The 27,694-nt window shown below is 37.9% G+C and overlaps 1 protein-coding gene across 3 annotated transcripts; it reads left to right on the forward strand.

Moving 5' to 3' along the window:
- Positions 1-396: 396 nt before the first annotated feature.
- Positions 397-22,913, forward strand: ZNF570 (zinc finger protein 570). Of its 3 annotated transcripts, none has more exons than XM_046681211.1 (5): positions 397-741; positions 1,471-1,642; positions 5,157-5,283; positions 5,610-5,705; positions 18,733-22,913. In XM_046681211.1, the coding sequence occupies exons 2-5, from the start codon at positions 1,538-1,540 to the stop codon at positions 20,088-20,090; spliced, it is 1,686 nt and encodes a 561-aa protein (XP_046537167.1). In that variant the 5' UTR covers positions 397-741; positions 1,471-1,537; the 3' UTR covers positions 20,091-22,913. The 3 variants fall into 3 exon arrangements, with proteins under 3 accessions (XP_046537167.1, XP_046537170.1, XP_046537168.1); XM_046681214.1 differs by having other exon boundaries at positions 1,559-1,642; XM_046681212.1 differs by lacking the exon at positions 397-741 and adding an exon at positions 928-972.
- Positions 22,914-27,694: the final 4,781 nt, after the last annotated feature.

A 27,694-nucleotide genomic window follows, 5' to 3' on the forward strand; every position in this document is an offset into this window, starting at 1 on the left:
GGGAGTAACGGAACTTTGAAGATACCTGCAGAAGAGCCATTTTAGGAAAAGGGGACACACTCTCACCATCCACCGCCAAAACACAAAAACAAGAACCACACGCAAAGAGCGACACTCTCTGCCCCGCCCCCGCCCGTCTTCGACGTAAACCAGTCCGGAACCTGGAACGCACCGGGGGAGGCGGGACTGGGCGGAAGTCTAATGCGCACCTGCGCACCCTACGCCCCGCCCCCTTTTTCGGATACCTCCGCTCTGCTAGGAACGCGCCCCCCACCCACTTTGCGTAGGCGCGCGTGCACCAGCGTTCGCACGCAGACTCCGCCCCCTGCGGCTGCCCCGCGCCTGGAAGTTCTCCGCCCCGGTTGCTAAGGGAGCTGGGCCGAGCGCTTGTGCCTGCGCACTTGGTCTCAACCGGCAAGCGTCCGGCTCGGCCCCGTGCCCGTGGCGGACGCAGGCTCGGAGCTGAGAAGATTCCGGACTTCTGGGCTCCTGCAGGGCCAGCGAGAGGCCGGCGTTACGAACCCCCAGCGGCGGCGTTTTCTGGGCAGGACTACATTTCCCAGTGGCCTCTGCGAGCGCCGGGCCGGTGGCCCCTTTGTGTCCTCCGGAGGCCCAGTCGCTTCTTTCCGGGCCCACGGGGGCTGGAGTCCATCCGTCTCCTAGGGCTGGAGGTGGGCCGGAGTGGAGATTGCCGGAGCCTTCGGGGCGGGGCGGGGATCTGCCAGCAGTACAGTCCTGCAGGTAGGGAGCGGGCTGAGGAGTGGCCTGTGGGTCGCCCGAACGCCGGCCCCCCAGGCCCTCTGTGTGACTCTACGTGTGACGCCGTGGTTGATGCCGTGCACTGTGAGACTGTCACCCGATGTGCGTGTTCACGTATCTGTGTGACTGTGGGTGCGAGTGAGTCGATGGTGCCGCAGCGTGTGAGACTGTGGGTGGCGGTGTTGCCGAGCCCTCGGCCTCTTTGTGACTGAGGTGTGTGAGACCGTCGGTTGTGACACCTAGTATTTGAGGCTTGGGGGTATGGGAGCCGGTGACCGTGTGAGACTGTGAGCATACCCATGGCCGCTGACTGTGATGTGTGGAAGACGGTGGTTGGCGCTGTAGTTTTTCAGAATTGTTGAGTATTGGGGCCGGGGTCGGGGAGACTGAGTGAAACCGTGTGTAGCTTAAAGCTAGCGGAGTGATGACAGTGTGCGACCAAGTTTCGGAACCGCTGATACATTGGAGAGGAGAAAGACTGTGGAGTCGGAAGGACCTTTATTTGATCTTGGTGCTGTTATTTATTAGTTGTGTGTCTTTATTGTAAATGATTACATTCCTGGGAGTTGTTATTTGTAAAATCTAGAAAATCTATTGTTGTAATAATAAATTAGGAAGTAATTTAGGCACGGGTTAAATAGTATGCAGACAAATTCCTAGGTCTCCATTATGCTTTTTCTCTACTGGAGAGGATGCTGCTCTCTTTAACAGGAGGAAAGTGAAGCCGAAAAATTATAGGCTGGTGATTCTGGATGCTGCAAGGAAAGCCTGTTTTCTCATGTTCTCTTCTCCATCTCAGTCATCTAAGGACACTCCCATTTCCCAAGAGAAGAGCCAAGAGGAGGAAAGAATGGCGGTTGGACTTCTGAAAGCCATGTACCAGGTAGGCTGGTGTTTTCTCTTTTCTGAAATATTTTCCTGCTTTTCCAAACAAGGCAGACATTAACTTTCCTTCTGCTGAAACTTTTCTGGGTAACCAGTCATGTTGCTTCTTAAAACTTTCCAGTGGATTCGTACGTCATTCAGGATAAATGCTTAAGTCCTTGCCTTGGCCTGCAAGGCCCTACATAATCTGGTCCCTGACTATCCCTCTGACCTTATCTAATTTTTCTCACCCTATCTGTAACTCACCCTCTCAGTTCCAGCCATGCTAGCTTCCTCGTAGTGGGTTGAGTATGTTCTTAACTGATGGCCTTGAACTTGCTGTTCCCTCTACCTGGAATGCTGTTCTACCAGATACAGACCAACTTATTCATTCTAGTCTCTGCCCAAACATTGTGCATTTATGTAACAAATTTTTATTAAGCACCTAGTAGGTAAGAGGGCTTAGTCCTTGGTCCTCTGCTCTGTCTACACTCACTCCTTTCGTGATCTCATCCTATCTTATGGCTTTAGGTACCATCGATATGCCAACAGCTACCAAATTGTATGCAGCCCAGACCTCTCTCCTGACCTCTCGACTTGTATATCTGTCTGCCTACTCAGCATCTTCATTTTCTTATGTGATAGATACCTCAAACTCAAACATCTCACACTGATTGAAATGAGCCATTGGAAGTTTGGGGGCATAGGAATGACGTGATCTAATTCTCATTTTAGTGGGATCGCTCTGGCTACTATTGGGAATAAAACAAATGGGACAAAGATAGAAACAGGGAAACCAATTAGAAAACTCACATCCTCCCCAAGCTCAGTTGCTCATGCTAAGTCTTCCCTCAGGAGGTTCTGTTTATTCTGCCTTCAAAAATTATCCAGCATCTGAGCACTTTTTTTACTACTACCACTGCTTCCGTTCTGGTCTGAACTGTCATCTCTCACCTGGATTATTTCTGCTGTGCTCTCCTAACTTGTCTTTCTACTTCCACTCTTACTCTCTTAGTCTATTCTGAGCAGAGCAGTCAAAGTGATCTGTTACACATGTCGTATTATGTCATTCCTATTCACGGTGGGGATAGAAATAATAGAAAGTATAGATGACTCTTTCAAATAATTTAGCTATAAGGGAAGAAGGGAAATGGGTAATAACTGAAGGAGAAACTGGTTAACAAGGTTTTTTAAAGATGAATATATGTTGATAGGCTGATGAGATTCAGTAGAAGGAAATTTGAAGATGAAGAGGAGAGAGGAGGGAATTGCTGGAACACTGTGCTTGCGTACGTGAGAGGAGCTGAGATCTAATGTACAAGTGGAGGCATTGGCCTTTGCTGGGAAAGTGGGCTGCTCCTTGATAGTAGTAGGAACAAGTTAGAGGATATGGGCACAGAAGCAGGTAGATGTGTAAATGTTGTGGGAGTTTGTGGAAATTTTCTTAGAATGACTTTTGTTTTTTCAGTGAAACGGAAAGCAAGGTCATCAGCTGAGAGTAAGGATGGGGTAGAAGTATTGTGAAGGGAAAGTAGCAAATGGTCATATAGGAGAGTGGTGGAATGAATGGACTAGAGAAATGTATCATGTAGGTAGCATTTTGGCCCGGTTGAGCTTAGTGCTCATGAATCTAAAGTGAGACCAATTAGCATGGTTGGTATGATTTTCTATAGCAAAGTTAGCTGTTCAGGGTACTTAACTAGAGTATGCTGAGAGATGGCTGTGGTTTACCTAGGTGAATACAGTTAAGTGAGAGAGGGTAGGGAAGTTGAGGATGTATGCATAATGGTTGTGCTAGGAAGTGAGGGGATGCAGGAATAAGAAGCAGTGAGAATGTGGTAAGATCAGTGGTTTGTAGGTTCTGAAGGTTCAAAGAATTATCCTAATTGGGGTAACAGAGGGCAAAAGTTATAGTAGGAGGTGGAAGTCAGAGTGGGAGAGTTGAGATTATGGCGGGTTTGGTACTTCCTGGTAATGACAAGGTCTAGGGCATGACCATGGGAGCAGATGACTGTAGAAGTGTGGAGGACAACATATTGGAGGAGAGGGGGTTGGAGAACTGAGAGGCCAGGTTGTTGGGAGGATTATTTATATGGATCTTGAAATGACCAAAGATTATGATAGTAGCAGCATTGGAGAGAGTGACAGTGAGCCAGGTGCTGAAGTGTGCAAGGAGTGACGGAGAATTGGTATCTTCCTGGCGTTGGTAGATAACTGAAACAAGGAGGGATAGTGATGATATAGTCTGACTTCAGGAGATAGGTGTCTTTTAGGGAGGAGAGAGGAGCATAGTCTGGAAACAAGCATAAGGTGCAGAGAGGTCACCTGCCTCAGCTCCAGTGCTGTGGTACAAGGAAGGTGGGAAATAAGACAGTCGGCAAGTGCCAGGGCTTTGGGGAAAGTAGTCCTCTCAGCTGGGAGCCATGTTTCTGTAAGGGCATAAAGGTGGAGGGAGCTTTGTTATGCTTCAGACTGGTTTGACTGTAATTATGAATGGATTTTGAAACTAAGTATTATTGTCATTTGTTAGAGGTCAGATATTTTAAGGTTAGAATTTAAGCTCCTTATAGTGACATTGTAATTGTTTTCATTGACGGTGTAAATTAAGTCAAAGAATCAGTTGAAAAATGTGTATGTCATATATAAAAATATACAGTTATTATATATATATATATATATATATATATATATATATAAGCTAAGGCTTATATAAGAAAATTTTAAACATTTTGGAAGCATGTATACCGTATGAACCAAACTCTAAAAAGGAACGTTTTTGCAACATATGAGGGATGTTATTGCTAGGGCAGAGAGGGAGAGATTCACAAAACTTCATATAATTAAATAAGAAAAAAGATTACTGAGTGTTGAAAAACACCTTTTTTTTTTTTCCTGCTTTTTTTCTCCCCAAAGTGCCCCGGTACATAGTTGTGCGTTTTTAGTTGTGGGTCCTTCTAGTTGTGGCATGTAGGACGCCGCCTGAGCATGGCTTGATGAGCAGTGCCATGTCTGCGCCGGGATCCGAACAGGCGAAACCCCGGCCACCAAAGCGGAGCACGCGAACTCAACCACTCAGCCACGGGGCTGGCCCCTCTGGTCTCATTTTTAATCCTCTTATAGCTTCTTGAACTTTTCAAGCGACTCATTTTTACTTAAGTTTATTTGGCAAATATTTGAATGCCTCACGTGTGCCTGATACTGATCCATAACTGGGGACATGGCAGTGACCAAAACAAAAACGTACTCTGCCTTCATGGAGCTTACATCTCAGTGGAGGTTGGGGAGTGGGCTATAAATAACAATTGAGTGCTGTGGAGAAAAATAAAGCAAGGTTAGGAGAATAGGGAAGTGGGGTAGGAGCATTGCTGTTTTTACACAGAATGATCTCAGAAGTAAAAGCCCTGAGGGGCAAGGTACTTGACAAATGCGAGGATGTAGTATCAGCGGGAGGCCAGTGTGCCTGGGGCAGGATAAAGGAGGTGAGTATGGTGAGAGATGAGGTCATTTCACTTTGTTTATTTGTTTCATTTCAGGAATTGGTGACCTTCAGAGATGTGGCCGTAGACTTCTCCCAAGAGGAGTGGGATTGTCTAAATTCTTCTCAAAGGCATCTGTACAGTAACGTGATGTTGGAGAACTACAGGATCTTGGTATCACTGGGTAAGAACATCTTCTCCTTGCATAATTGAGCTTCTGTGCACAGGGGCTCTTTGCTGTCTATCGCCATTGTAATTTTTGGATAGCATCTACAATTCTTGGCTGAATGTCTGCCAAAGTAATGGTTTAATATTTGTAGTGTTAGCAATGGATAGGTCTGTTAGTAATCTACGTCAGAAGCTTCAGCTTCCCTGTCCTTTGAATACCTGTCTTTTCCACATTTTTTCTGGCTTCTTGTGAGCTCCATCTTCCCTTATGATCAGAGGATTGGATGTGAGTTCTGGGATATCCACAACATGACCAAATTCTGTTTCTTTACTTCTGTGCAGGACTTTGCTTTTCTAAGCCAAGTGTGATATTGTTGTTGGAACAAGGGAAAGAGCCCTGGATGGTGAAGAGAGAGCTGGCAAAAGGCTTGTGCTCAGGTGAGTGAAGAGGAAATGGGCAGGAGAAACCTTTGCAGGTGACAGCTCAGTTTGACTCAAAGGTATCACCTCTTCACTCTTCTTTGTTGGCATGGTCTTCTCAAATGTTCTAGGTATTAGTAGAAACTGTGGACCTTTTAGAATGTTCTCCCAAATTTGTTATTTTTAACTCTCTCCCATTTCACACTTTGCCCCCTCCTTTCTAGTAACTCATTTATCTATTCTCTGAATCCCGTTCCTTTCCAGTTTCATAAGCGTCTTCCAGTCTTTAAAAAATCTTTTGCTAATCTGATAAACTTCTGAGCTCTACAGACAGCTGTAACTGGAGTACCACGGTGAAATCTTGACACTTATGTGCAGTAAAATTTTGGGCAAGTTACTTAACCTCTCTGTGCTTTTGTTTTGTCACCTGTAAAATAGGGTAACGCTTTTAAAGTGCTTTGATTAGTTTGTATCTCATGTTATGAACTCACTAGCTGTTAGCTGCTGTTGTTATAGTCATGTGCTGCATAGTGATGTTTCAGTCAGTGATGGACCGCATCTGTGATGACGGTCCTGTGAGATTAGTGCAGTAGAGGTGCAGTAGGCTGTACCATTTAGGTTTGTGTAAATACACTCTGTGATGTTCTTACAACGATGAAATCACCTATCGATGTACATCTCAGGATGTATCCCCGGCGTTAAGCGACACTTGGCAGTAGTGGTAGGAGTGTATGTCCAAATGCCTCATTTTTCTCTTAATGGTCAGTTCATTCATTTTTCCATTCCTTTAATCAACATTCATCAAATTGGTACTTTAAACAGAGCACTTGCAAGATTCTGGGTGTATATAATATATATATACATCTATATAAATAATCAAACAACTGAAAGGCTAGTAGCAGATCCTATATAGCTGTAAATGGCGTATGTGAAAAGAAAGCTGACATAAAGGAAGCTCAGAGAAAGAATTGAGAGGCAGAGGTGTCTGGGTAACTCGGGAGATGATGGTTTTTAACAAAAACACAGGTCAGAAGCTGGAAAACATTTGAAGGAGAAGAGATTCAGAGTTTAGCTTTGTCATATAGGACGGATTTTCAGACAGACATAGAAAGCATTAAGGTCAAATGCAGGACTAAAGTTCAGAAGAAGATTCGGGTTAGGGTAAACACCTCTGTCAACCCCCCCACCCCCTCTCCCCAATCTTTTATGTCCTTGTGCAATTTTCTAAGAAAAAATTATGTGGAACTGTAGTGTCAAAGAATATATGATTAAATTTTATTTATTATTAAATAAATCATACGCACATAAATGTATTTTAGCATATAAATGTAGTTTAAATAATAATAGAACAAAAGCCCATGTACCTATTTCTTAGCTTAAGAAATAGAAAATTGTCAGTCATTTTAGGCCCTTGAGGGCCCCTGCCTGATGGCCGATCCCCACCTTTCCCTTGGTCACCATTAGCCTACAATTTTGCTTGTCATTTCTTGGCTTTTCCTTATAGTTGTGTCATGTGTCCCTAAACAAAATACTTGTATTTGCATATTTTCAGCTTTTTGTGCATGGGATCATATTGTACGTGTAATTTGGACTTTTTTAACTCCGAATCATATTCCTGAGATTCATCCATGTTGATTTTAGTAGCTGTGGTTCATTGAATTTTTTTTCCTGCTGAAGTGTAGTGTATTCCACTGTGTAAACCACAGGTTATCCATTGAAGGTCACTTGAGTTGCTTCAGTTTTATGCTGTTATACATGTTACTGCTATAACCTTATTATATGTGACTACTGGTGCACGTGTGCTGGAGTTCATGTAGAGAATATAGCTAGGGATTTACTAGATAATGCTATTTTACTCTCCAAAGTGCTTGTGCTAATTTATATTTCTAACAGCAGTGTGTGAGAACACTTATTGCTCCACACACAGAATCGACAAATTGAAAAAACTTTTGCCAACTTGGTGTGAATGAAATATTACCTCCTTTTCCTTGCCATCTGAATGTCCGCGATAGCTAAAGAAATTAGGCATCTTTTCATATTTGTAATGGCCATTGGATTTCCTCTTCTGTGAAATTCTGGCTCAAGTCTTTTGCCCATTTTTAGCAAGGTCATCTTTTATATATACATTTGTAGTTTATATTTTTCATTTTGTTTTAAGAAACCTTTCTGTATGCTGAAGTCCCATAGATATCCTCAAATTGTCTTCTAAAGGTTTTCCTTTTATATTTAGGGCCATAATCCAATCAAAATTGATTTTTGAGATTGAAGTAAGAATTTAATTTCTGTGCTTTATGAAAAACCAGATGTCCCAGACATTTTTTGAAGAAATGAGCTCTCTTTTGCTCATTGTTCTGAGTGTTACCTCTTAATATATCAGGTTATAGTAAATTTATGGGTCTGATTTTGTGCTCTGTTCCATTTCATTGATCTCTGTTTCCTCATGTCAGTACCACACTGGCTTAATTAAAATAGTTTATTATAACTCAGTTATCTGTCTATTAGGGCAAGTCCCTATACCTTGTTTATGTTCTTTAGAATTTCTTGTTTGCCCTTTGACCATCTAAATAAAGTTTAGGGTCAGCTTGTCAGTTTCCACCAGAAAACAATGAAGAGCTATTAGCTTTCGATTCAAATTTTATTTTATATATCAATTTTGGAAATTTTTCTATTTGTAAACAGGTTTCTCTCTCCATTTGTTTAGATTTTTAAATTTCCTTCAGTATGTTTTATAATTTTCTCCATAAAGACCATGCACGTCTTCTGTTAGATTAATTCCTAGGCATCTTAGTCTTGTTGCTGTTAAATGTTGTCTGTGTTTTCCATTTGGTGCTCATATATAGAAATGAAGTTACCTTTTATACATTGACCTTATATCCAGCAATGTTGCCAAGGTCTCCCATTAATGCTAGTAATTTTTAGATTTCTTTGGAGTTTTTTCTGTAGGCAGGCATATCTGTGAATAATGGCAATTTCTTCATTTTAAATTTCTGTACTCTGAATTTCTTTTTTCCTTTTGCCCTGTCTGAGATCTCCAGTATAGTCTGAATGGAAGTAGTGATAGTGGCATTCGTGTCCACTTCTGGTCTCAGTGAAAGTGCTTTAATATTTTGTTGTTAATAATTCTGATAATTAAAGGTTTTTGATAGATACCCTTTCATGACTGTTTGCTAGAGTTTTGATCGTAGAAAGCTTTTGAGTTTTAACAAATGGTTGTCTGTATCTGTAGATGATTAGATGGTTTTTAGTTTTCATTTGTTAATGTGATTTGCATATTAGGTTTTTAATGTTGAACCAACCTTGTATTCCTGAGAAAATCCATCTGTATATCTTTTTCTTTTCTTTTTTTTAAAGATTTTACTTTTCCTTTTTCTCCCAAAGCCCCCTGGTACATAGTTGTGTATTTTTTTTTTTTAGTTGTGGGTCCTTCTAGTTGTGACATGTGGGATGTGGCCTCAGCATGGCTTGATGAGCAGTGCCGTGTCCGCGCCCAGGATTCGAACCGGCGAAATCCTGGGCTGCCAAAGCAGAGCACATGAACTTAACCACGTGGCCATGCCGCTGGCCCCCTATATCTTTTCCATTCATAACTGGCTGCCATTTGTAATATTTTTAAGTTTTTTGCATCTGTGTTTATCAATGAGGTTAGCCTTCAGTTTTTCCTTCATGTACTTATCTTGTCAGATCTTGGAATCATGGTTGTCCTAGCCTCGTAAAATCTGTTGGTAAATATTCTTCTTTTTCTTCCTTAGAAGAATTTGTGTAAAGTGAAAATTATTTGTCTTTTGAATATTTGGTAGAACTGTGTTCATCTTGGCCTAGGATTTTTCTTGTGAAAAGAATTTAAACTAATAATTCAATTTCTGTTGTTAGAAGATTGTATGTTTTCTATTTCTCTGTAGTCATGGAGTTATGGTATTTTTTCTAAAAAATTATACTTCTCATATAAGTTTTCAAATTTACAAGGTAAAGTTGTCCATTGTTTTCTCTTATCTAAAGTTGCTAGTATATGTAATTATGACCTCTTTTTCCTTCCAAAAAGGGAGAAACAGATCTTTCCAGGGGTTTAGCAATTTTTAGTTGTTTTCAGACATTTTTCACTTCACTGATCCTCTCTTTTTAAAAAATTTCATGTATTTCTCCTCATTATTATTTCGTTCCTCTTACATTTATGTATGCTACTCTCTTTTTAACTTTTAAAATTAGATAATTCATTGTTTTTGAGGCTTTCTCTTTTCTATTATAAGCATTTAAGACTGTATTAGGAGTATATTCTGCATGTTTTGATATGTAGTATTTTTCTTATCATGTATATCTAAGCATTTTCTACTTTCTATTCATTTCTTCATGACCTATGAATTATTTGAAAGTTTTAAGTTCCAAATTTAAGTTTTTTGTTTCGTTTAACTACATTGTGGTTAGAGGATGTTGTCTGTTTAATACATATTCTTTGACATTCTTTGAAACTTGTTTTCTGTCTTAGGGGTTAATTTTGGTGAATATGCTGTGTGTCCTGGAAAATAACATCTGTTTTCTGGTTGTGGAGTTCAGCATTTGATATATGTTCATTGGACTAACTTCATTAATTTTACTGGTCAAATCTTTTGTGTCTCTATTGATTTTTAAAAAAATCTCTTTGAGTCAATTACAGGGAGACGTTAAAAACTTCTACCCTAATGGTGAATACATACATGTTTTTGTAATTCTGACCACTGGTTCTTTATATTCTGACAGTGTTTTATTAGGTCATATATTTTTGGAATTGTTTTGTCTTTCTGGTGAATTCTTCCATATATTGTTATTATCCTCTTTAAACCTAGTGGTGATTCTTCCCTTAACTATTTTGCTTAGTGTTAATATAGCTATATTAGCCTTTTTTGGTTAATATTTATTTGGTATAGTTTTTTCCACCCCTTCACTCTCTTGCTTTTTATGTCTCTTGTAAACAGTATATAACTAAACATTTTTTAGTCCAGTCTGATAATCTATATCTTTTAACTAAATGATGGTAGTCAGTTACTTCTTTTTGGTATTACTAATAGAATTAGATTTATTGCTACCATCCTATTTTCTTTTATAAATTCTCCTTTTTCCATTTTTTCTTGTTTCTTGACTTTTTCTCCATCTGCTAATTTGAAAGTTATACAGTCTGTTTCTATGCTTATGTTGGTTATCTTAGAAAATTTAACATTTATAATCACCTTACCAAAATCTAAAGTTAATCTTTATCTTTATTTTCCTCCCTTTGAAAATGTAAGAACCCTGGAATAGTTTAACTTCACTTAACCTCATTTCAGTTCTTATTTCTTTTACTCCCATAAACTAATGTTTTGTTTCATGAGGTTATAAAATTAGACCATTATTTTGTTTAGTAAGTGCTGTTTAGATTTACCCACATTTCATTTTGTTTGTTCACAGTTCTTTCCTATGTCCCAAAACTTTTTCCTGAATCAAATCCTTTATCAATAGATATAGTATTCCTATAAGCTGTTTTGTTATTATTACTGTGCTCATTTGTTTTGTAATTTATTTTGCTATGATGCAAGAACCTTTTTTTATATATACAATCATAAATTGATGGTTATTATTTTTATCAGCACTTTAAAGATATCATTCCCGTTCTTTTCTGGCTTCTGTTGTTGCTATTGAGAGGTCAGTTCTCATTAATATTGTCTTCCTTGCTACTTTTGGAAATGTCTTTCTTTTGTCCTTGTTATTTTATATTTTCATTATGATGTATCTAAATGTAAACTTCATTTTAGCTGCTCTAGTTGGGATTTATTATGATTTTTGTGTCTGACATTCTAGTCGTTAGTGGGTTATGTGTAATTATCAGTGGTTGTTTCTTCACATAGTGCCACTCCCCTATTCTCTGTATTTTCTTCCTAAAACTCCAGTTAGATGTCCCTAAGACCTTCTTACTCTGCAGGGATAAACTGATGCTCCTAGCTTCAGTCCTCCCTTACTTACTTGAAAGTGCCTTCTGGAGTCTTTTTGACTCTGGAAGTTTGCCTTAATTTCTTACCAGCTTTGCAGCGCATCTAAAAATATATTTTCTATATTTTATACAACATTTTAAGTTTATTTTATTGTTTTATTTTTCCTTTTTCTCCCCAAAGCCACTCAGTACATAGTTGTATATTTCTAATTGTGGGTCCTTCTAGTTGTGGCATGTGGGACACCACCTCAGCATGGCCTGATGAGCAGTGTCGTGTCCGCGCCCAGGATCTGAACCAGCGAAACCCTGGGCTGTTTAAGCAGAGCCCACAAACTTAACCACTCGGCCACTGGGCTGGCCCCTTAAGTTTATTTTTAACCAGGCAGGTTTGTCTTTATTACTAGTCTGCTGTATTGCTGGATAGGGATCCTATGCACTACTGAAAGGATCTGGCTACTCACTGCTGTGTTGCTCCCTCTAATTTTATACCCATATACATTCCCTCTGAATGAGAAAGAATACATCCACACCTTTTGATAACGTGATAGATTAAATATAATATCACAATGTATTTTCCTGATTTACATTTCTTTGAATAGATGAGGTTGTTATTGTTACATGCATTTATTACCCTTTTTTTTTTTTAAAGATTTTTTAAATTTTTTTCCTTTTTCTCCCCAAAGCCCCGGGTACATAGTTGTATATTCTTCGTTGTGGGTTCTTCTAGTTGTGGTATGTGGGACGCTGCCTCAGCGTGGTCTGATGAGCAGTGCCATGTCCGCGCCCAGGATTCGAACCAACAAAACACTGGGCCGCCTGCAGCAGAGCGCGCGAACTTAACCACTCGGCCACGGGGCCAGCCCCTATTACCCATTTTTAAAGTTTTGTGTGTGTGTGTGAGGAAGATTGGCCCTCAGCTAACATCTGTTGCCAATCTTCCTGTTTTTGCTTGACGAAGATTGTGGGTCCTTGCCACAATTGTTTGTTGTTGCCACAGCTAACATCTGTGGCAGTCTTCCTCTATTTTGTATGTGGGATGCCACCACAGCATGGCTTGATGAACAGTATGTAAGTCCACACCCAGGATCTGAACCAGTGAACCCTGGGCTGCCAAAGCAGAGTGCACGAACTTAACCACTCAGCCACTGGGCTGGCCCCTAAAGTTATTTTTAAAGTTGTCTTTTTGTATCATTTGCCTATTTTTAATGGACTGTTTGTCCTTTTTGCTTATTTGTAAAGTTTGTTCCTTATTAAGGATTGTATTCTTTTTCTTGTGTTAAAAACAGACTATAAATTTTTTTAATTATGGTAAAATACATGTAATAAAATCTACTCTCTTAACCATTTTTAAGTATATAGTTGAGCAGCATTAATTACATTGATATTGTTGTGCTACTATCACCAGCATCCTTCCACAGAACTCTTCATCTTGTGAAATGGAAACTGTGTACCCATTAAACAATAATTCACCATTCTCCCCTTCCCCATGTCCTGGCAACCACCATTCCATTTTCTGTCTATGAATTTCACTACTCTAGGTGTCTCATATAAGTGGAATCATACAGTTTATCTTTTTGTGACTGGCTTATTTCCCTTAGGATAATGTCCTCAAGGTTCGTTCATGTTGTAGCATGTGTCAGAATTTCCACCTTTTTTAAAGCTGAATAATATTCCATTTTATGTATATACCACATTTTGTTTATCCATCCATCTAATGATGGGCAGTTTGGTTGCTTCCATCTTTTGGCTGTTGTGAATAATGCTGCTATGAACATGGGTGTACTAATATCTCCTTGAGACCTTGCTTTCAGTTCTTTTGGGTATATACTCAGAAGTGGAATTACTGGTTCTTAGGTTAATGCTATTTTTAATTTTTTGAGGAACTACCATACTGTTTGCCACAGCAGCTCTACCATTTTATATTCCCACCAATAGTGCACAAGGGTTACAATTTCTTCAAATTTTCACCAACACTTCTTTTCTTTTTTTTTAATAGTAGCCATCCTCATGGCTATAAAGTGGTGTCTCATGGTTTTGATTTGCATTTCCCTAATGATTAGTGAAGTTGAGCATCTTTTCATGTGGTGGTTCTCCATTTGCATATCTTCTTTGGAGAAATGTCTATTCAAGTCTTTTACCTATTTTTAATTGTGTTTTTGTTGAGTTGTAGTTTTTTAATTATTCTGGATATTAACCCCTTTTCAGATTTGTCATTTATAAATATTTTCTCCCATTCTGTGGGTTGCCTTACTCTGTTGATTGTGTCCTCCAGTGCACAAAAGTTTTTGATTTTCATGAAGTCCAATTTGTCTACTTTTTCTTTTGTTGCCTACGCTTTTGGTATCATCATAAAAAATCATTGCCAAATCCAGTGTCATGAAGATTTTCTCTGTGTTTGCTTCTGGAATATTTAGGTCTTAACATTTAGGTCTTTGATCCATTTTGGGTTAAATTTTGTGTACGGTGTAAAATAAGGGTCTAACTTTATTGTTTTGCATGTGGATATCCAATTTTCCCAGCACAATTTGTTGAAAAGTTGTTCTTTCCCTATTGAAAGCTGTTGCATCCTAGTCAAAAATCATTTGATTGTATGTGTGAGGGTTTATTTCTAGGCTCTCTGTTTTCTCTTCCATTGGTCTGTATGTCTCTCTTTATGCCAGTACCACACTTTTTTGATTACTATTGCTTTGTAGTCAGTTTTGAAATCAGGAAGTGTGAGACCTCCAACTTTGTTCTTCCTTTTTGAGATTACTTTGGCTATTCAGGGTCCATTGAGATTCCATGTAAATTTTAGGATCAATGTTTCTGGTTTTTGAAAAACATCTTTGGGATTTTGAGAGGTATTGCCTTGAATCTGTAGGTAGCTTTAGGTAGTATGGACATCTTAACAATATTAACCCTTCTGATCCACGAACATGGCATGTCTCCATTTACAAGCATACCTTAGAGGTATCGTGGGGTGAGTTCCAGACAATCACAGTAAAGTGAATATCATAATAAAGCAAGTCACATAAATTTTTTGGTTTCCTAGTGCATATAAAAGTTATGTTTATGTTTCACTGTTGTCTATTAAGTGTGGAATAGCATTATATCTAAAGAAACAATGTATATACCTTAATTAAAAAATACTTTATTGCTAAAAAATGCTAACCATCATATCTGAGCCTTCAGGGAGTCGTAGTCTTTTTGCTGGTGGAGGATCTTATAAAAAGCGCAGTATCTGCAAAGTGCAATAAAGCGAGGTATGCCTGCATTTATGTCATCTTTAATTTCTTTCAGTGGTGTTTTGTAGTTTTCATTGTATGTGTCTTTCACCTCTTTGGTTAATTCTTAAGTATTTTATTTTTTGATGCTATTGTAAATGGAATTGTTTTCTTAATTTTCTTTTCAGTTTGTTCACTCTTAGTGTTTAGAAATGCAACTGATTTGTGTGTGAACTTTGTATCCTGCTACTTTGCTGAATTTGTTTATTAGTTCTAACAGGTTTTTTTTGTGTGGAGTCTTTAGGGTTTCTGTGTATAAGATCATGTCATTTACGAACAGGTAATTTTACTTGTTCCTTTCTAATTGGGATGTTTTAAATTTGTTTTTCTTGCATAATTGCTCTGGCTAGAGTGTCCAGTACCATATTGACTAGAAGTGGTGAAAGCAGGTCTCCTTGTTTCGTTTGTGATCTTACAGGAAAGCTCTCAGTCTTTCATCATTGAATATGATGTTAGCTATGGGGTTTTAGTATATTGCTTTTATTAGGCTGAAGTAATTTCCTTCTATTCCTAGTTTGTTGAGTGTTTTTATCATGAAAGGGTGTTGAATTTTGTCATATGCTTTTTCTGCATCAAGTGAAATGATGATATAGTTTTCTTTGTTTCATTCTGTTAATGTAGTATATTACATTGGTTTTCATTGAACTATCCTTGCCTTCCAGGAATAAATCCCACTTGGTCACGGTGTATAATCCTTAGAATGTGCTGTTGAATTCAGTTTGCTAGTATTTTGTTGAGGATTTTTACATCAATGTTCATAAAGGATATTGGTCTTTAGTTTTCATATACTGTCTTGGTCTGGCTTTGGTATCAGGGTAATGCTTGCCTTGTAGAATGAGTTTGGAAATCTTCCCTCCTCTTCAGTTTTTTGGAAGAGTTTGAGGAGAATTGGTGTTAATTCTTCTTCAAATGTGTGATAGAATTCACCACTGATACTGTGTGGTTCTAGCCTCTTCTTTGTTGGGAGGTTTTTGATTACTGATTTAATTGCCTTACTAGTTATGGGTCTGTTCACATTTTTTGTTTCTTTATGATTCAGTCTTGGTAGATTGTGTGTTTCTTAGAATTTGTCCATTTTATCTTAGTATTCAAAAGAACATTGCCAACCAGGGAGCTCTCTTGAGCTTCAGTGTCCAGAGTGTTTTTGTTTGTTTTATTATGTAGGCATGATTGAGTGAAACATTACCCAATGTGACTCAATCTCCAGCACTCCTTCCCTTTCCAAAAGTCAGGCTGATATCATGATGGCTCAAAGCTCCAACCCTATAATCATTTGGTCTTTCTGGCATGGCTAGCCTCCATCTGAGTCATCTCATTAGCAAAAAATATCTCAGGGTGCATAATGACTCACCTTATTAGTATAAACTGTCAGGTGTGGTCCAAGGGGCTCACTATGAATAACAAAGACACTCCTTCCACGAGTTTAGAGGTTACCTCCTGGGAACCAGGGACAAAGGCCTGCTAAATTCTTTATTACACAGTTCTTTAAAAAAATCACAATGAGGCTCTGATTATAATTGAATGAAAAATAGATAAATTTAGTGAGAATTAATGGCTTTACATTGTTGATTCTTTATATATGAAAGCAAAGTGTGCATTTTCTCCCTTTATTCAAATTTTTTGAGGTGGGCCCCTCATTAGAATTGTAAAGCTTTTGCTCATTTCTTGTAAAGTTTATTTCTAGGGTGTTTTCCCTCTTTGTTTTTGTTGTCAACGTTAAAGGTATCTTCTGAGGTTATTTTCTTTATGCTTCCTTCTATTGCTTTTTAAAATTGGTTCTATGGGACCAGCTCCATGGCCAAGTGGTTAAGTTCTCGCACTCTGCTGCAGCAGCCCAGGGTTCAGATCCTGGGCGTGGACATGGCACCGCTCGTCAGGCCACGTTGAGGTGGCGCCCCACATCCCACAACTAGAAGGACCTGCAACTAAGATATACAACTATGTACAGGGGGGGTTTGGGGAGATAAAGCAGAAAAAAAAAAAAAGATTGGCAACAGTTGTTAGCCCAGGTGCCAATCTTTAAAAAAAAAAAAAGTAAAATAAAATTGGTTCTAAAATTGCAACATACTACATTCTTATTTGAAAAAAATAAAGATGTACAAATAGTATATCTCCCCCATAGCCTCTACTTTGTATTGTGTGCCTTTTATTTATCTAATGACTCATTTGTGGTGTTTTGCAAGTCATAACACATACATAATTCTTTTTAATGGTTACTTTTATTAGCCATTGTTCTTAGTATTAATTATTTTTGTGACTTTTATTGACTAATGTATTCCAATACTATTTGTGTAATTTTGGTAGTGTATTTTATTCTTTTCAGTATAAATCATCAAACAAGTTGATTTTTATTATAACCATTAATTTAATATCCCGTGGTATTAATGTTCTCAGTCCTGATTTCTTTTGTTGTTTACATTTATTCCTTCTTAATCTCTTTTGCTTTCTTCTCTTTTCCCAAATATCTTAATGTTGGAGTGCTCTAGGGTTCATTCCTGGCTCCTTTCTCTTCTCTTTATCCACACTCATTCTCTTGGTAATATAGCCTCCTTAAGTACATCTATATGCTGGGAACTCCCAATTTAAAATCTCTAGTCCAGAGCTCTCTCTTAAACTCAGTCTTATGTGTCCATCTGCCTTCTCAACATTTCCATTTCAAAGTCTAAGGATACCTTAAGTTTATTATGTTCAAAACTGAACTCCACATCTTCCCTACCTCACCACCTAAACCTGCTGTTCCCATCACTGTTGATGCCTGTTCCATCTTTCTGTTGCTCAGACCATAAACTTGGAAGGCATAATTGTCTCATCATTTCTGTTCCATTCCATATCTAATCTGTCAGAATATTTTCTTGGTTTTTCCTACAAAATACACCTAGAATCTCACTCCCTTGCTATACCTTCATTGATATCTCTCTAGTTTGAATCGTTGTCATCTCTCACCTGGATTACTACAACAGTAGGTCTACAACAGTAGGTCCCTTTGCTTCTCCCCTTGCCCCTACCTTCCAGTATCACTCCTCTACTCAAAACACTTCAGTAGCTCTCCATCCCACTCAGAGTAAAAGCCAAATTCCTTAAGAAGCCTATAAAGCTTAAATAATCTGGTTATCCTTTGCCTCCTGACTTCATCCCCTACTACTCACTCCTCTCCAGCTACGCTCGTCTTCTGGCTATTCATCTAACAAATCAAACTTTTAGGCTATTTCTTCTGCCTAGAATGCTCTTTCTCCAAATATCTAAGTGACTAACTTCTTCATTTCCTTCAAATCTTAGCTTAAATGTTAACTTATTAATAATTCCTACTTTTGACTTCACCAACACTCCTGATCTCTTTTACTTTGCTTTTCTTTTTCTGTAGCACTTAGTACCTTCTAACATACGATAAAATTTACTTATTAAGCATGTATTTCCTGTCTCTCCCAAGAAGTAAGGTCCATGAAGGTGTAAGGATCTTTGTTTTGTTTACTGTGATATCAAAAGCATCTAGAACAGCACAAGGCTCAGTGAATCTTCTTGAAAGAAGCAACTAGAAGAATGGAGGTTATTTCAGTGCCTGTATTATTCATTTATGCACAAAATTATAGCTGAGTCCATCCCCTTCCATAATTCCTTCTTGACTTGAGATTTACCTACTGATTTTCTTATAGTTCTGATCATTCCTCCTCAAGTTTCTGTCTGACCTATTTTCAATTTCTGTTCTTGTACACTTCACAACTATGAAAGCCAATGTTCTTGTGGGTTTTATTTGGTATTAAATTCACATACTTCACTTTATGAATGTACATTCGTAAATGTACCTTCTGGTACATCAGAGAGGAGACATTTTTTTCTTATTGTTTTTCAGGCTGGGAATCGGTGTGTGAGACTGAAGAATTAACCCCAAAGCAGGACATTTATGATGCACAATCATCTCAGAAGATAATAGAAAAACTTACAACCTGTGGCCTTGACTACTCCAGTTTGAGAGAAGAATGGAAATGTGAGGCCCGTTTTGAGAGGCAACCATTGATTCAGAAGGCATGTTTCAAGGAAGAGACAATCACTTGTGAAGAAGCCCTTATTGATAAAAGAGGACGAGAATATAACAAATCTTGGGGAACTTTCCATCCAAACACACTGCTTCATACACAAGAGATAATTCCCAAAGAGGAGAAAGTACATAAACATAATACACATAAGAAAAGCTTTAAAAAAAATTTAATGGCTTTTAAGCCCAAGAGTGTGTATACAGAGAAGAAACTTTTGAAATGTAATGACTGTGAAAAAGTCTTCAGCCAGAGCTCATCCCTTACTCTTCATCAAAGAATTCATACTGGAGAGAAACCCTATAAATGTGTAGACTGTGGGAAAGCCTTCAGCCAGAGATCAAATCTTGTTCAGCACCAGAGGATTCATACTGGAGAGAAACCCTATGAATGTAAGGAATGTAGGAAAGCCTTCAGTCAGAATGCACACCTAGTTCAACATCTGAGAGTTCATACTGGAGAAAAACCTTATGAATGCAAGGTATGTAGGAAAGCCTTCAGCCAGTTTGCCTACCTTGCTCAACATCAGAGAGTTCATACTGGAGAGAAACCCTATGAATGTATTGAATGCGGGAAAGCATTTAGCAATAGATCATCCATTGCTCAACACCAGAGAGTTCATACTGGTGAGAAACCTTATGAATGTAATGTCTGTGGGAAAGCATTTAGCCTTCGTGCATACCTTACTGTACATCAGAGAATACATACTGGAGAGAGACCCTATGAATGTAAGGAATGTGGGAAGGCCTTCAGCCAGAATTCACACCTTGCTCAACATCAAAGAATTCATACTGGAGAAAAACCTTATAAATGTCAGGAATGTAGGAAAGCATTCAGCCAGATTGCCTACCTTGCTCAGCATCAAAGAGTTCATACTGGAGAGAAACCCTATGAATGTATTAAATGCGGGAAGGCTTTTAGCAATGACTCATCCCTTACTCAACATCAGAGAGTTCATACTGGAGAGAAACCTTACGAATGTAATGTTTGTGGGAAGGCTTTTAGTTACTGTGGATCCCTTGCCCAACATCAGAGAATTCATACTGGAGAGAGGCCCTATGAATGTAAGGAATGCAAGAAAACCTTCAGGCAGCATGCACACCTTGCTCATCATCAGAGAATCCATCTTGGGGAGTCACTCTCACCACCCAATCCAGTCAATCATCAAGTCCTGTAGACCCTATCTCATCAATATTTCCAGAATTTATACTCTTTTTCTCCATCTCTAATGTTGTCACCCTAATCTAAAATTCATCTCACCCGGATCACTGCTATAACTTTCTAACAGGTCTTCCTGTATCAACTTTTGGTCCTGTTAAATTAATTTCCCACGACGCTGATCTTTTTGAAGTGTAAGAATACATACAGCATTCCCTCCAGTTAAAACTTTTTTTGGCTTGCTATTGTTCTTAAGCTAACATCCACAGTCTTTTAAAATTACCTGTGAGGTACTTCATTATCTGGTCTTATATACCTTTCAGCCTTGTTTTATTCCAGTCTCCCTCTGTGGGCACTAGGCACTTCCCAGGACTGAGAGCTTAGATTTGGAAAATCCTAGCTCTACCACTGGTGTGGCATTGTGTGACTTTGAGTAATTTGCTTGACTTTTCTAAACCTCAGGGGTTTTTTAATTTTTAAAATAGGGATAATAAAGGATACTGTATTATAGAAATGTGAGTATTAAATGAAATAGTGTCTGTTGTAGATTGATGCATATTAAGAAATTTGCATGTAAAGTACTTCACATAGTGCATCAAATATAGCAGCTATCATTATAAATAATAATAGCTCATATGTATTGAGTGCCTACTATGCACCAGGCACTGTTCTACATGTTCAGCATATATTAACTCGTACTCCTTACAGCTAAAACAAGATTCCTTAGTGGACAAAGAACATCCCTGGGAAGCAGCAGGTCAGAATTGAGAAAACCTAAAAATTTTAGAACGTAAGTGAGAGCCTTTGTATTCTAGGTGAGTAATCAATATAGACACAAGTAGTAGAATTAATAACACTTATAATGAGTTTTTGGAAGTTTCTAAAGAGAATCAATTGAATAAACCAATTAAAATGAGGATTCACTGAGAAGAATACAGAACTTATATTTAGATCAAGAAATGAATAGAGCATATCACAATTAACTCCAAAAAACCAATAAACATGGAAATTCATACTGTCCCATAAAAAGGCACCAGGCCTAGGTAATCATATGAGTGAATCTAGGAAATTTCAAACGGATTTAAACTGTTCCATACCATAGAAAAAATATAAAGTTTATAAATTTTTTATTCAGTTTTTGTAAAATTGAAACCAAAAGGGGATCAAGGGAAGAAAACTGCAGACAAATATATACATATAGGTTTTCATTCATTCAGTGATTTTGAGTAGCTGCTATTTGCCAGACACTGTTTTAGGCATGAGGAGACAATGGTGATCAAAGACCCTGTCTTCATGGAGTTAAGCTCCAGAGGCTGAGATAGTTAATACAGGCATACCTCATTTTGTTGTGCTTCGTTTTGTTGTGCTTTGCAGATATTGCATTTTTTATGAGACCCTCCATCAGCAAAAAGATTACAACTTGCTGAAGGTTCAGATGCTGGTTAGCATTTTTTAGCAGTAAAGTGTTTTTAAATGAAGGTATGTACATTTTTTTCAGACATAATGTTATTGCATGCTTAATAGATTACAGTGTAGTGTAAACATAATTTTTATATGCACTGGAAAACCAAAAATTTCATGTGACTTGCTTTATTGCAGTATTTGCCTTATTGTGGTGGTCTGGAACCGAACCCACAATATTTATGAGGTATGCTTGTACTTAAATATAAAACAACAGATTTTCTAGATCCAGAAAACTGAAGAGTAATAAAAAAAAGTTGAGGAGTATTATATAGCCTAGGTTGAAGAGCTGCAAGATAATTATCAGTTATTCCTAATTCACAAATTCATTGCAATTCAAACCAAAATTCCTCAGTGGGCCTTTTTGCCCTTGAACCTAACAACTTTGTTCTGAAATTCATCTGTGAAGTGTGAATTCTTAAGAACAGCAAGAAAATGATTGAATCTGATCTATGTGTAGAAATTTTGCATATGATAAAGATGGATCATATCAGTAGAGAAAGGATGGATTTGGGGGTGTTAATACAGTACTATTGGAAGTAGTTGTGTTTAGGATAATTTGGCAATATCTGGTAACATTGAAGATGTGGATAAATCTTTGACCTAGCAATTCCACACCTAAACCTCTACAGAGTCTTTCCTCCTGTGTTCAGAGAGAGGTACAGGAAAGTCCACTTCAGCTTTGTGAGAATGAATTTTAAAGCAATCAGAATAACCATGAGGGTGAATATATTAGAACCCAAGTTAAAATGAATGAACTAGAGACACTTCTATCAACATGGATAAATCTTAAAAACAATACTAATGAAACTGAACCAGAGAGTGTTTTGTATGATATGATACCACTTATTTATATAAAGTTTAACGACATGCAAATCGATGCTGTGTACGTTTTCCATGGCTAAATACCATATAGAAGTAGTGTAATAACATTCATGGGAATTGTCATCTAATTCAGAACAGTGGTGACCTCTGGGGAGGGAGAAAAATGAGGAAAAGATGCAAAGAGAGATAATCTTTTAATCATTTATTTCTTTAAAAAATAAGCAGATATGGCCAATTCTTATAAATCGATAAAGCTGGTTGTGGGTTTATAGGTAGGTTCTTATTCTTTGTATTTTTCCATATATTTAAGCTATTTCATAATAAAAAAAATAAGGAACATTTAAATATTTACTTTTGTCAGTTATTTCCTCCTTATACCTCAGGCATGCCACTGGTAGTCTCATCTGTATTCACCATTCTCTTCAGAAAGAAGCTCACATATAGTAGACTTCCAGATGCAATCATTGGTTTTTTTTGTTTATTGGCACCTAAGCCCACATCTGTTGCAAATCATCTTTTTTTTCTTCTTTTCTTTCTCCCTGAAGCCCCCCCCAGTACATAGTTGTATATTCTAGTTGTAGGTCCTTCTGGTTGTGCTATGTGGGACACCACCTCAGTGTGACCTGATGAGTGGTGCCATGTCCATGCCCAGGATCCAAACTGGCAGAACCCTGGGCTGCCAAAGCGGAGCACACGAACTTAACCACTCGGCCATAGGGCCACCCCCAATCAGTTAACAATTTGGTGACTATCTTTCCATGTGTCAGTGTTTGAAAATGACTGTATTTTTACCTTGGGGGTTTTATAACCTACTCATGTATTTTTCCCCATCATTTTTTTCTCCCCCCAGCTTTATTGAGGTAGATTGACAAAATTGTGTGTATTTAAGGTGCACAACGTGATGTTTTGATATATTTATACATTGTGAAATGATTACCACAATCAAGCTAATTAACATATCCATCATCTCACATAGTAACCATTTTTTGGCATGTATGGTGAGAACACTTGAGATCTACTCTCTTGCAAATTTCAAGTATACAGTACATTATTAGTAACTGTAGTTACTATGCTGTATATTAGGTCTTCAGAACTTATAACTGAAATTTATACCCTTTGATAAATATCTCCCCTTTCCCTCATCGCCCAGCCTCTGGTAACCACCATTCTCTCTGTTACTGTGAGTTCAACTTTTTTCAGAATTGACATATAAGTCAAGTCATATGATATCTGTCTGTCTGTGTCTGGCTTATTTCTCTCAGCTTAATGTCCTCAAGGTTCATCCATGTTGTAAATGGCAGGATTTTCTTCTTTGTTAAAGGTGAATAATACTCCATTGTATATATACCCGTATTTTCTTTATCCATCTGTCTGCAGGCACTAAGGTTGTTTCCATATCTTCGCTGCTATGAATAATGCTGCAGTGAACAGAGGAGTGTAGATATCTGTTCGAGATCCTTATTTTATTTCCTTTGGATATATACCCAGAAATGGGATTGCTGGGTCATTTGGCAGTTCTGTGTTTAATTTTTTGAGGAACCTGCATACTGTTTTCCATAATGGATGTACTAACTTACAGTCCTACCAAAAGTGTACAAGGGTTTCCTTTTCTCCACATCCTTGCCACACTTATCTTTTGACTTTTGGATAATAGTCATCCTAACAGGTGTGAAGTGATACCTCTATGAACTTTTTGTAGTTTTGATTTGTATTTCCCTTATAATTAGTGATGCTGAATGAACATCTTTTCACGTATGTGCTGGCCATTTGTCTTCTTTTGAGAAAAGTCTTTTGAGGTTCTTTGCCCATTTTTAAATTGTTTTTTTGCTATTGAGTTGTATTAGTTCCTTGTATATTTTGGATATTAACCCCTTATCAGATACATAAATCATATTTTTTTTTAAAGATTGGCACCTGAGCTAGCAACTGTTGTCAATATTTTTTTTTTTTTTTTTGCTTTTTCCCCCCAAATCCCCCAAGTACGTAGTTGTATATTTTAGTTGTGGCATGTGGGACGCCCCCTCAACATGGCCTGATGAGCGGTGCCATGTCCGCGCCCAGGATCTGAACCGTGGAAACCCTGGGCCGCCAAAGCGGAGCATGCGAACTTAGCCACTCGGCCACGGGGCTGGCGCCAATATTTTTAATATCTCATAAGGGGTTAATATTGCCTCCCATTCCGAATATTTTCTCCCATTCCATAGTTTGCCTTTTTGTTTTGTTGATGGATTCCTTTACTGTGCAGAAGCTTTTTAGTTTGATGTAGTCCCACTTGTTTGTTTTTGCTTTTGATGCTTGTGCTTTTCGTGTTAAATCCAAAAAGTCATTGCCAAGATCAATCTCATGGAGCTTTTGGCCTATGTTTTCTTGCAAGAGTTTTATGGTTTCAGGTCTTACGTTTAAGTTTTTAATACATTTTGTATTAATTTTGTGTGTGGTGTAAGATAAGGGTCCAATTTCATTCTTTTGCATGTGGATATCCAGTTTTCTCACACCATTTGTTGAATAGACTACCTTTTCTCCATTGTGTATTTTGGGTGCCTTTGTCAAAAATTAGTTGATCATACATGCAGAAATAAATCCATCATCATTGTTAATGTTTACAGAGCACCATTGTGTATGCACCATGATTTATTAATTCCCTGTTTCCAATCTAAATGCCTAGCATTTTCATGGGCTAATTACTATCGTTGCGGAACTCAGTTTTCTCAGCTGTTAAAGGGAGATAATTTTACCTTTGTCATAGAACTGTTACATGAATTTATGATACCACATATTAAATGCCTAGCAGTACTTAATGCTGGCTATTCTTATATAAAATGCACAGGGGGAAGGAGAAAGGAAACTGGAGAAGGGAAATGGTGTGAGGTTATTACAGCAGAAATGGGGTATAGACTGAAATATACTTATAGGTATGTAGCATTCGGGAACAAAGGTACACAGTAACTCCGGGTTAAAAGATGTATGCCTACATTAATTTAGTCCTTATGGTTATAATCAGTATACAGAATTTTTGTTTTGGTAGTTTACATTTTTTAAATTATATTTTCATTATTTACAAATCAAATGGAAACACAAGCAATGAAAAATATGAAAGAAATTGTCTTTGTCAGAACTTGAGAGAGGCCCCAGACCTACATACGTGCATGATTGAGAGTATCAACAGGAAATAGGATGGCAGAATGGAGGGGAGCACTTGTCTACCACACTCCAACCGAGTGGAGAGAAAGTTAGTAAAAGCAGTAGATAGGAGATATTGCCCTCCTCTGCTCCCCTCTTACCTCCACCCCTTAGACTGAGATGTATAGATGTACAGCGCTATAGCTCAGGGCCTTCCAGTAGTTAAGGAAATAAGTACTGAACTTAAATACTTTGGTCATAGGTCCCTAGGATCTGCAATATCACTGTGCTGCCTAAATGCTATGCACATAAACAGCTCTGAGGTGGGCTGTACTCACCAGGCAGCCAGGTATTGAACAGGAATATGCTCCATAGATTTTAGACTGACAAGTGGATACAAACAAGAGACTTTCCAAATTTAAACTTCCCAGTTTCTGAGGCAATTCTCTCTTCATCTACCTCTGTCTCTACTGAATGAGAAATGTATTGGATCAGTAATTGTCAGAAAATAGTTAAAATAACTCTAAGCTCTTGGCTTTTGTCTGGGGTCTCTGAAATCTCTGATGGCTTTCTTAGCTATACTGAACTACCTGGATCAGCACTGCCCCATAGATAATCAGCCATATACTTTAACTTCAGATTTTCTGGTTGCCACATTAAAAAAGTAAAAAGAAGTTGAATTTAACTTTTAAATATTTCATTTAACAAACTATATCTAAAATATTATTTCAACATGTAATCAGTATAGAAAGTACTGAGACATTTTACATTTTTAAATTCAAGCTAACCACCTTTCAAAGTGCTCAGTAACCACACGTGGCCAGTAGGTACCACATTGGACAGGTGGAACCTTTAACAAAAGGAACAGGCTGATGGAGAAAAAATGCTAAATATATGAGAACACTCCAGGGATATAAAAGATGGAGGCCAATCAGAACAAGTGACGCCCAATGAAACAATTCAAAGAAAAAAGGAAAGAATTTTTCTAAAAATTCTAATTGTATTCTCAGTGCAGTAAAAAGGGAGAGTGCTGGAAATTTAAAAAAATCAAAGATATGACTCAAAGGAAAAAGAAACAGAAAATGAGCAGAATGGATATTGTAGACATTTTGAATATCTACCTGAAAATCAAATGGCAGGAGTACCAACAACCTCATTTGAAGAAGTAAAATGTCCGATACTGTCAGGAAGGGAAGGGAGCTCAACCTCACCAATGAGTGCAGGATCCTGTGTCTGTCTGTCTGTCACTCACTGTTTCTCTGGGTGCCTTGCTGTTGTGTAGGAAACCAGGGAAAGAACTAAAAGCAGGAACAGGTAAAAGAGGTTGTCTCACAGAGGCAAGAGTGTAAATAAAATCCCTTTGAAGAGTAATTTGGCAATCTTCAAAAATATGAAATGCAAATACTGCAATCCATGTCCATATGTGCGTATATCTTGTATGTTATAAATAAACATAAGGGAAAATTCACCCTTAGCAGTGAAAATTAAATATAAATTGATATAAAAGGCACACGAAGAAAGAAAACTGGATAGATAACCAAGTATAATATGATTAAAATAGTATTTTTAAAAATAAACGTTTTCATAATTCTTCATTTCTCCAAGAGGAAACTTCCGCTCATTCCTGCTTACACTCTGACTTCTGTTCTTGTCATTCTACTGAAATATTTGTCACCAAGGACCATTTTTCTTTTTGTAATTCCAAAGGTCTAGGCTCTCCCTTTCTAAGTCTGGTTCTCTTCTAAGTCTCTTGCATGTGCCATTTTCGTCTTTCTTCTTGACAGCTAAAACCATATTGTCTTAGTTCTTATATTTCCTTAGAAACCCTTAGCTCTTCTCTCTCAGTGTTCTCTCTTCATAACTGATTTCATGACCTCCCAAGATGTCAGCCACCACTTCTGTGTGGTCGACGCCACAATCATAGCTGTTGTCCCAAGGGTCTTCTGATATTCAGTCTCACTGATCTACTTGGATTTTTCACCTAAATCTCAAACCTTAAACGTTCCAAGACAATTGCATCATATATATATATATTTTATGAAACCAACTCTTCTGATTTGTCTTGATATGTAAATACCACAGTTTCCGTCCAACTCAATCAAACTTAAAACTAAAATTTCGAATATTCTCTAGACTCTCATCTGTAGTATCCTTTTGAAAATTTATTGTGGAAATTTGTGTGAATACTAAATTATGTGGGCATAAATTATTTATGTG

Source organism: Equus quagga, chromosome 13, assembly GCF_021613505.1.
Source record: "Equus quagga isolate Etosha38 chromosome 13, UCLA_HA_Equagga_1.0, whole genome shotgun sequence".
NCBI lineage: Eukaryota > Metazoa > Chordata > Mammalia > Perissodactyla > Equidae > Equus > Equus quagga.

Excerpts from the sequence above, each read along its gene's own strand:
- ZNF570 (XM_046681211.1), top strand. The coding sequence starts at position 1,538 with ATGTTCTCTTCTCCATCTCAGTCATCTAAGGACACTCCCATTTCCCAA. Across the intron at positions 1,643-5,156 it reads TTCTGAAAGCCATGTACCAG|GAATTGGTGACCTTCAGAGA; the intron begins GTAGGCTGGTGT and ends GTTTCATTTCAG. Across the intron at positions 5,284-5,609 it reads CAGGATCTTGGTATCACTGG|GACTTTGCTTTTCTAAGCCA; the intron begins GTAAGAACATCT and ends ACTTCTGTGCAG.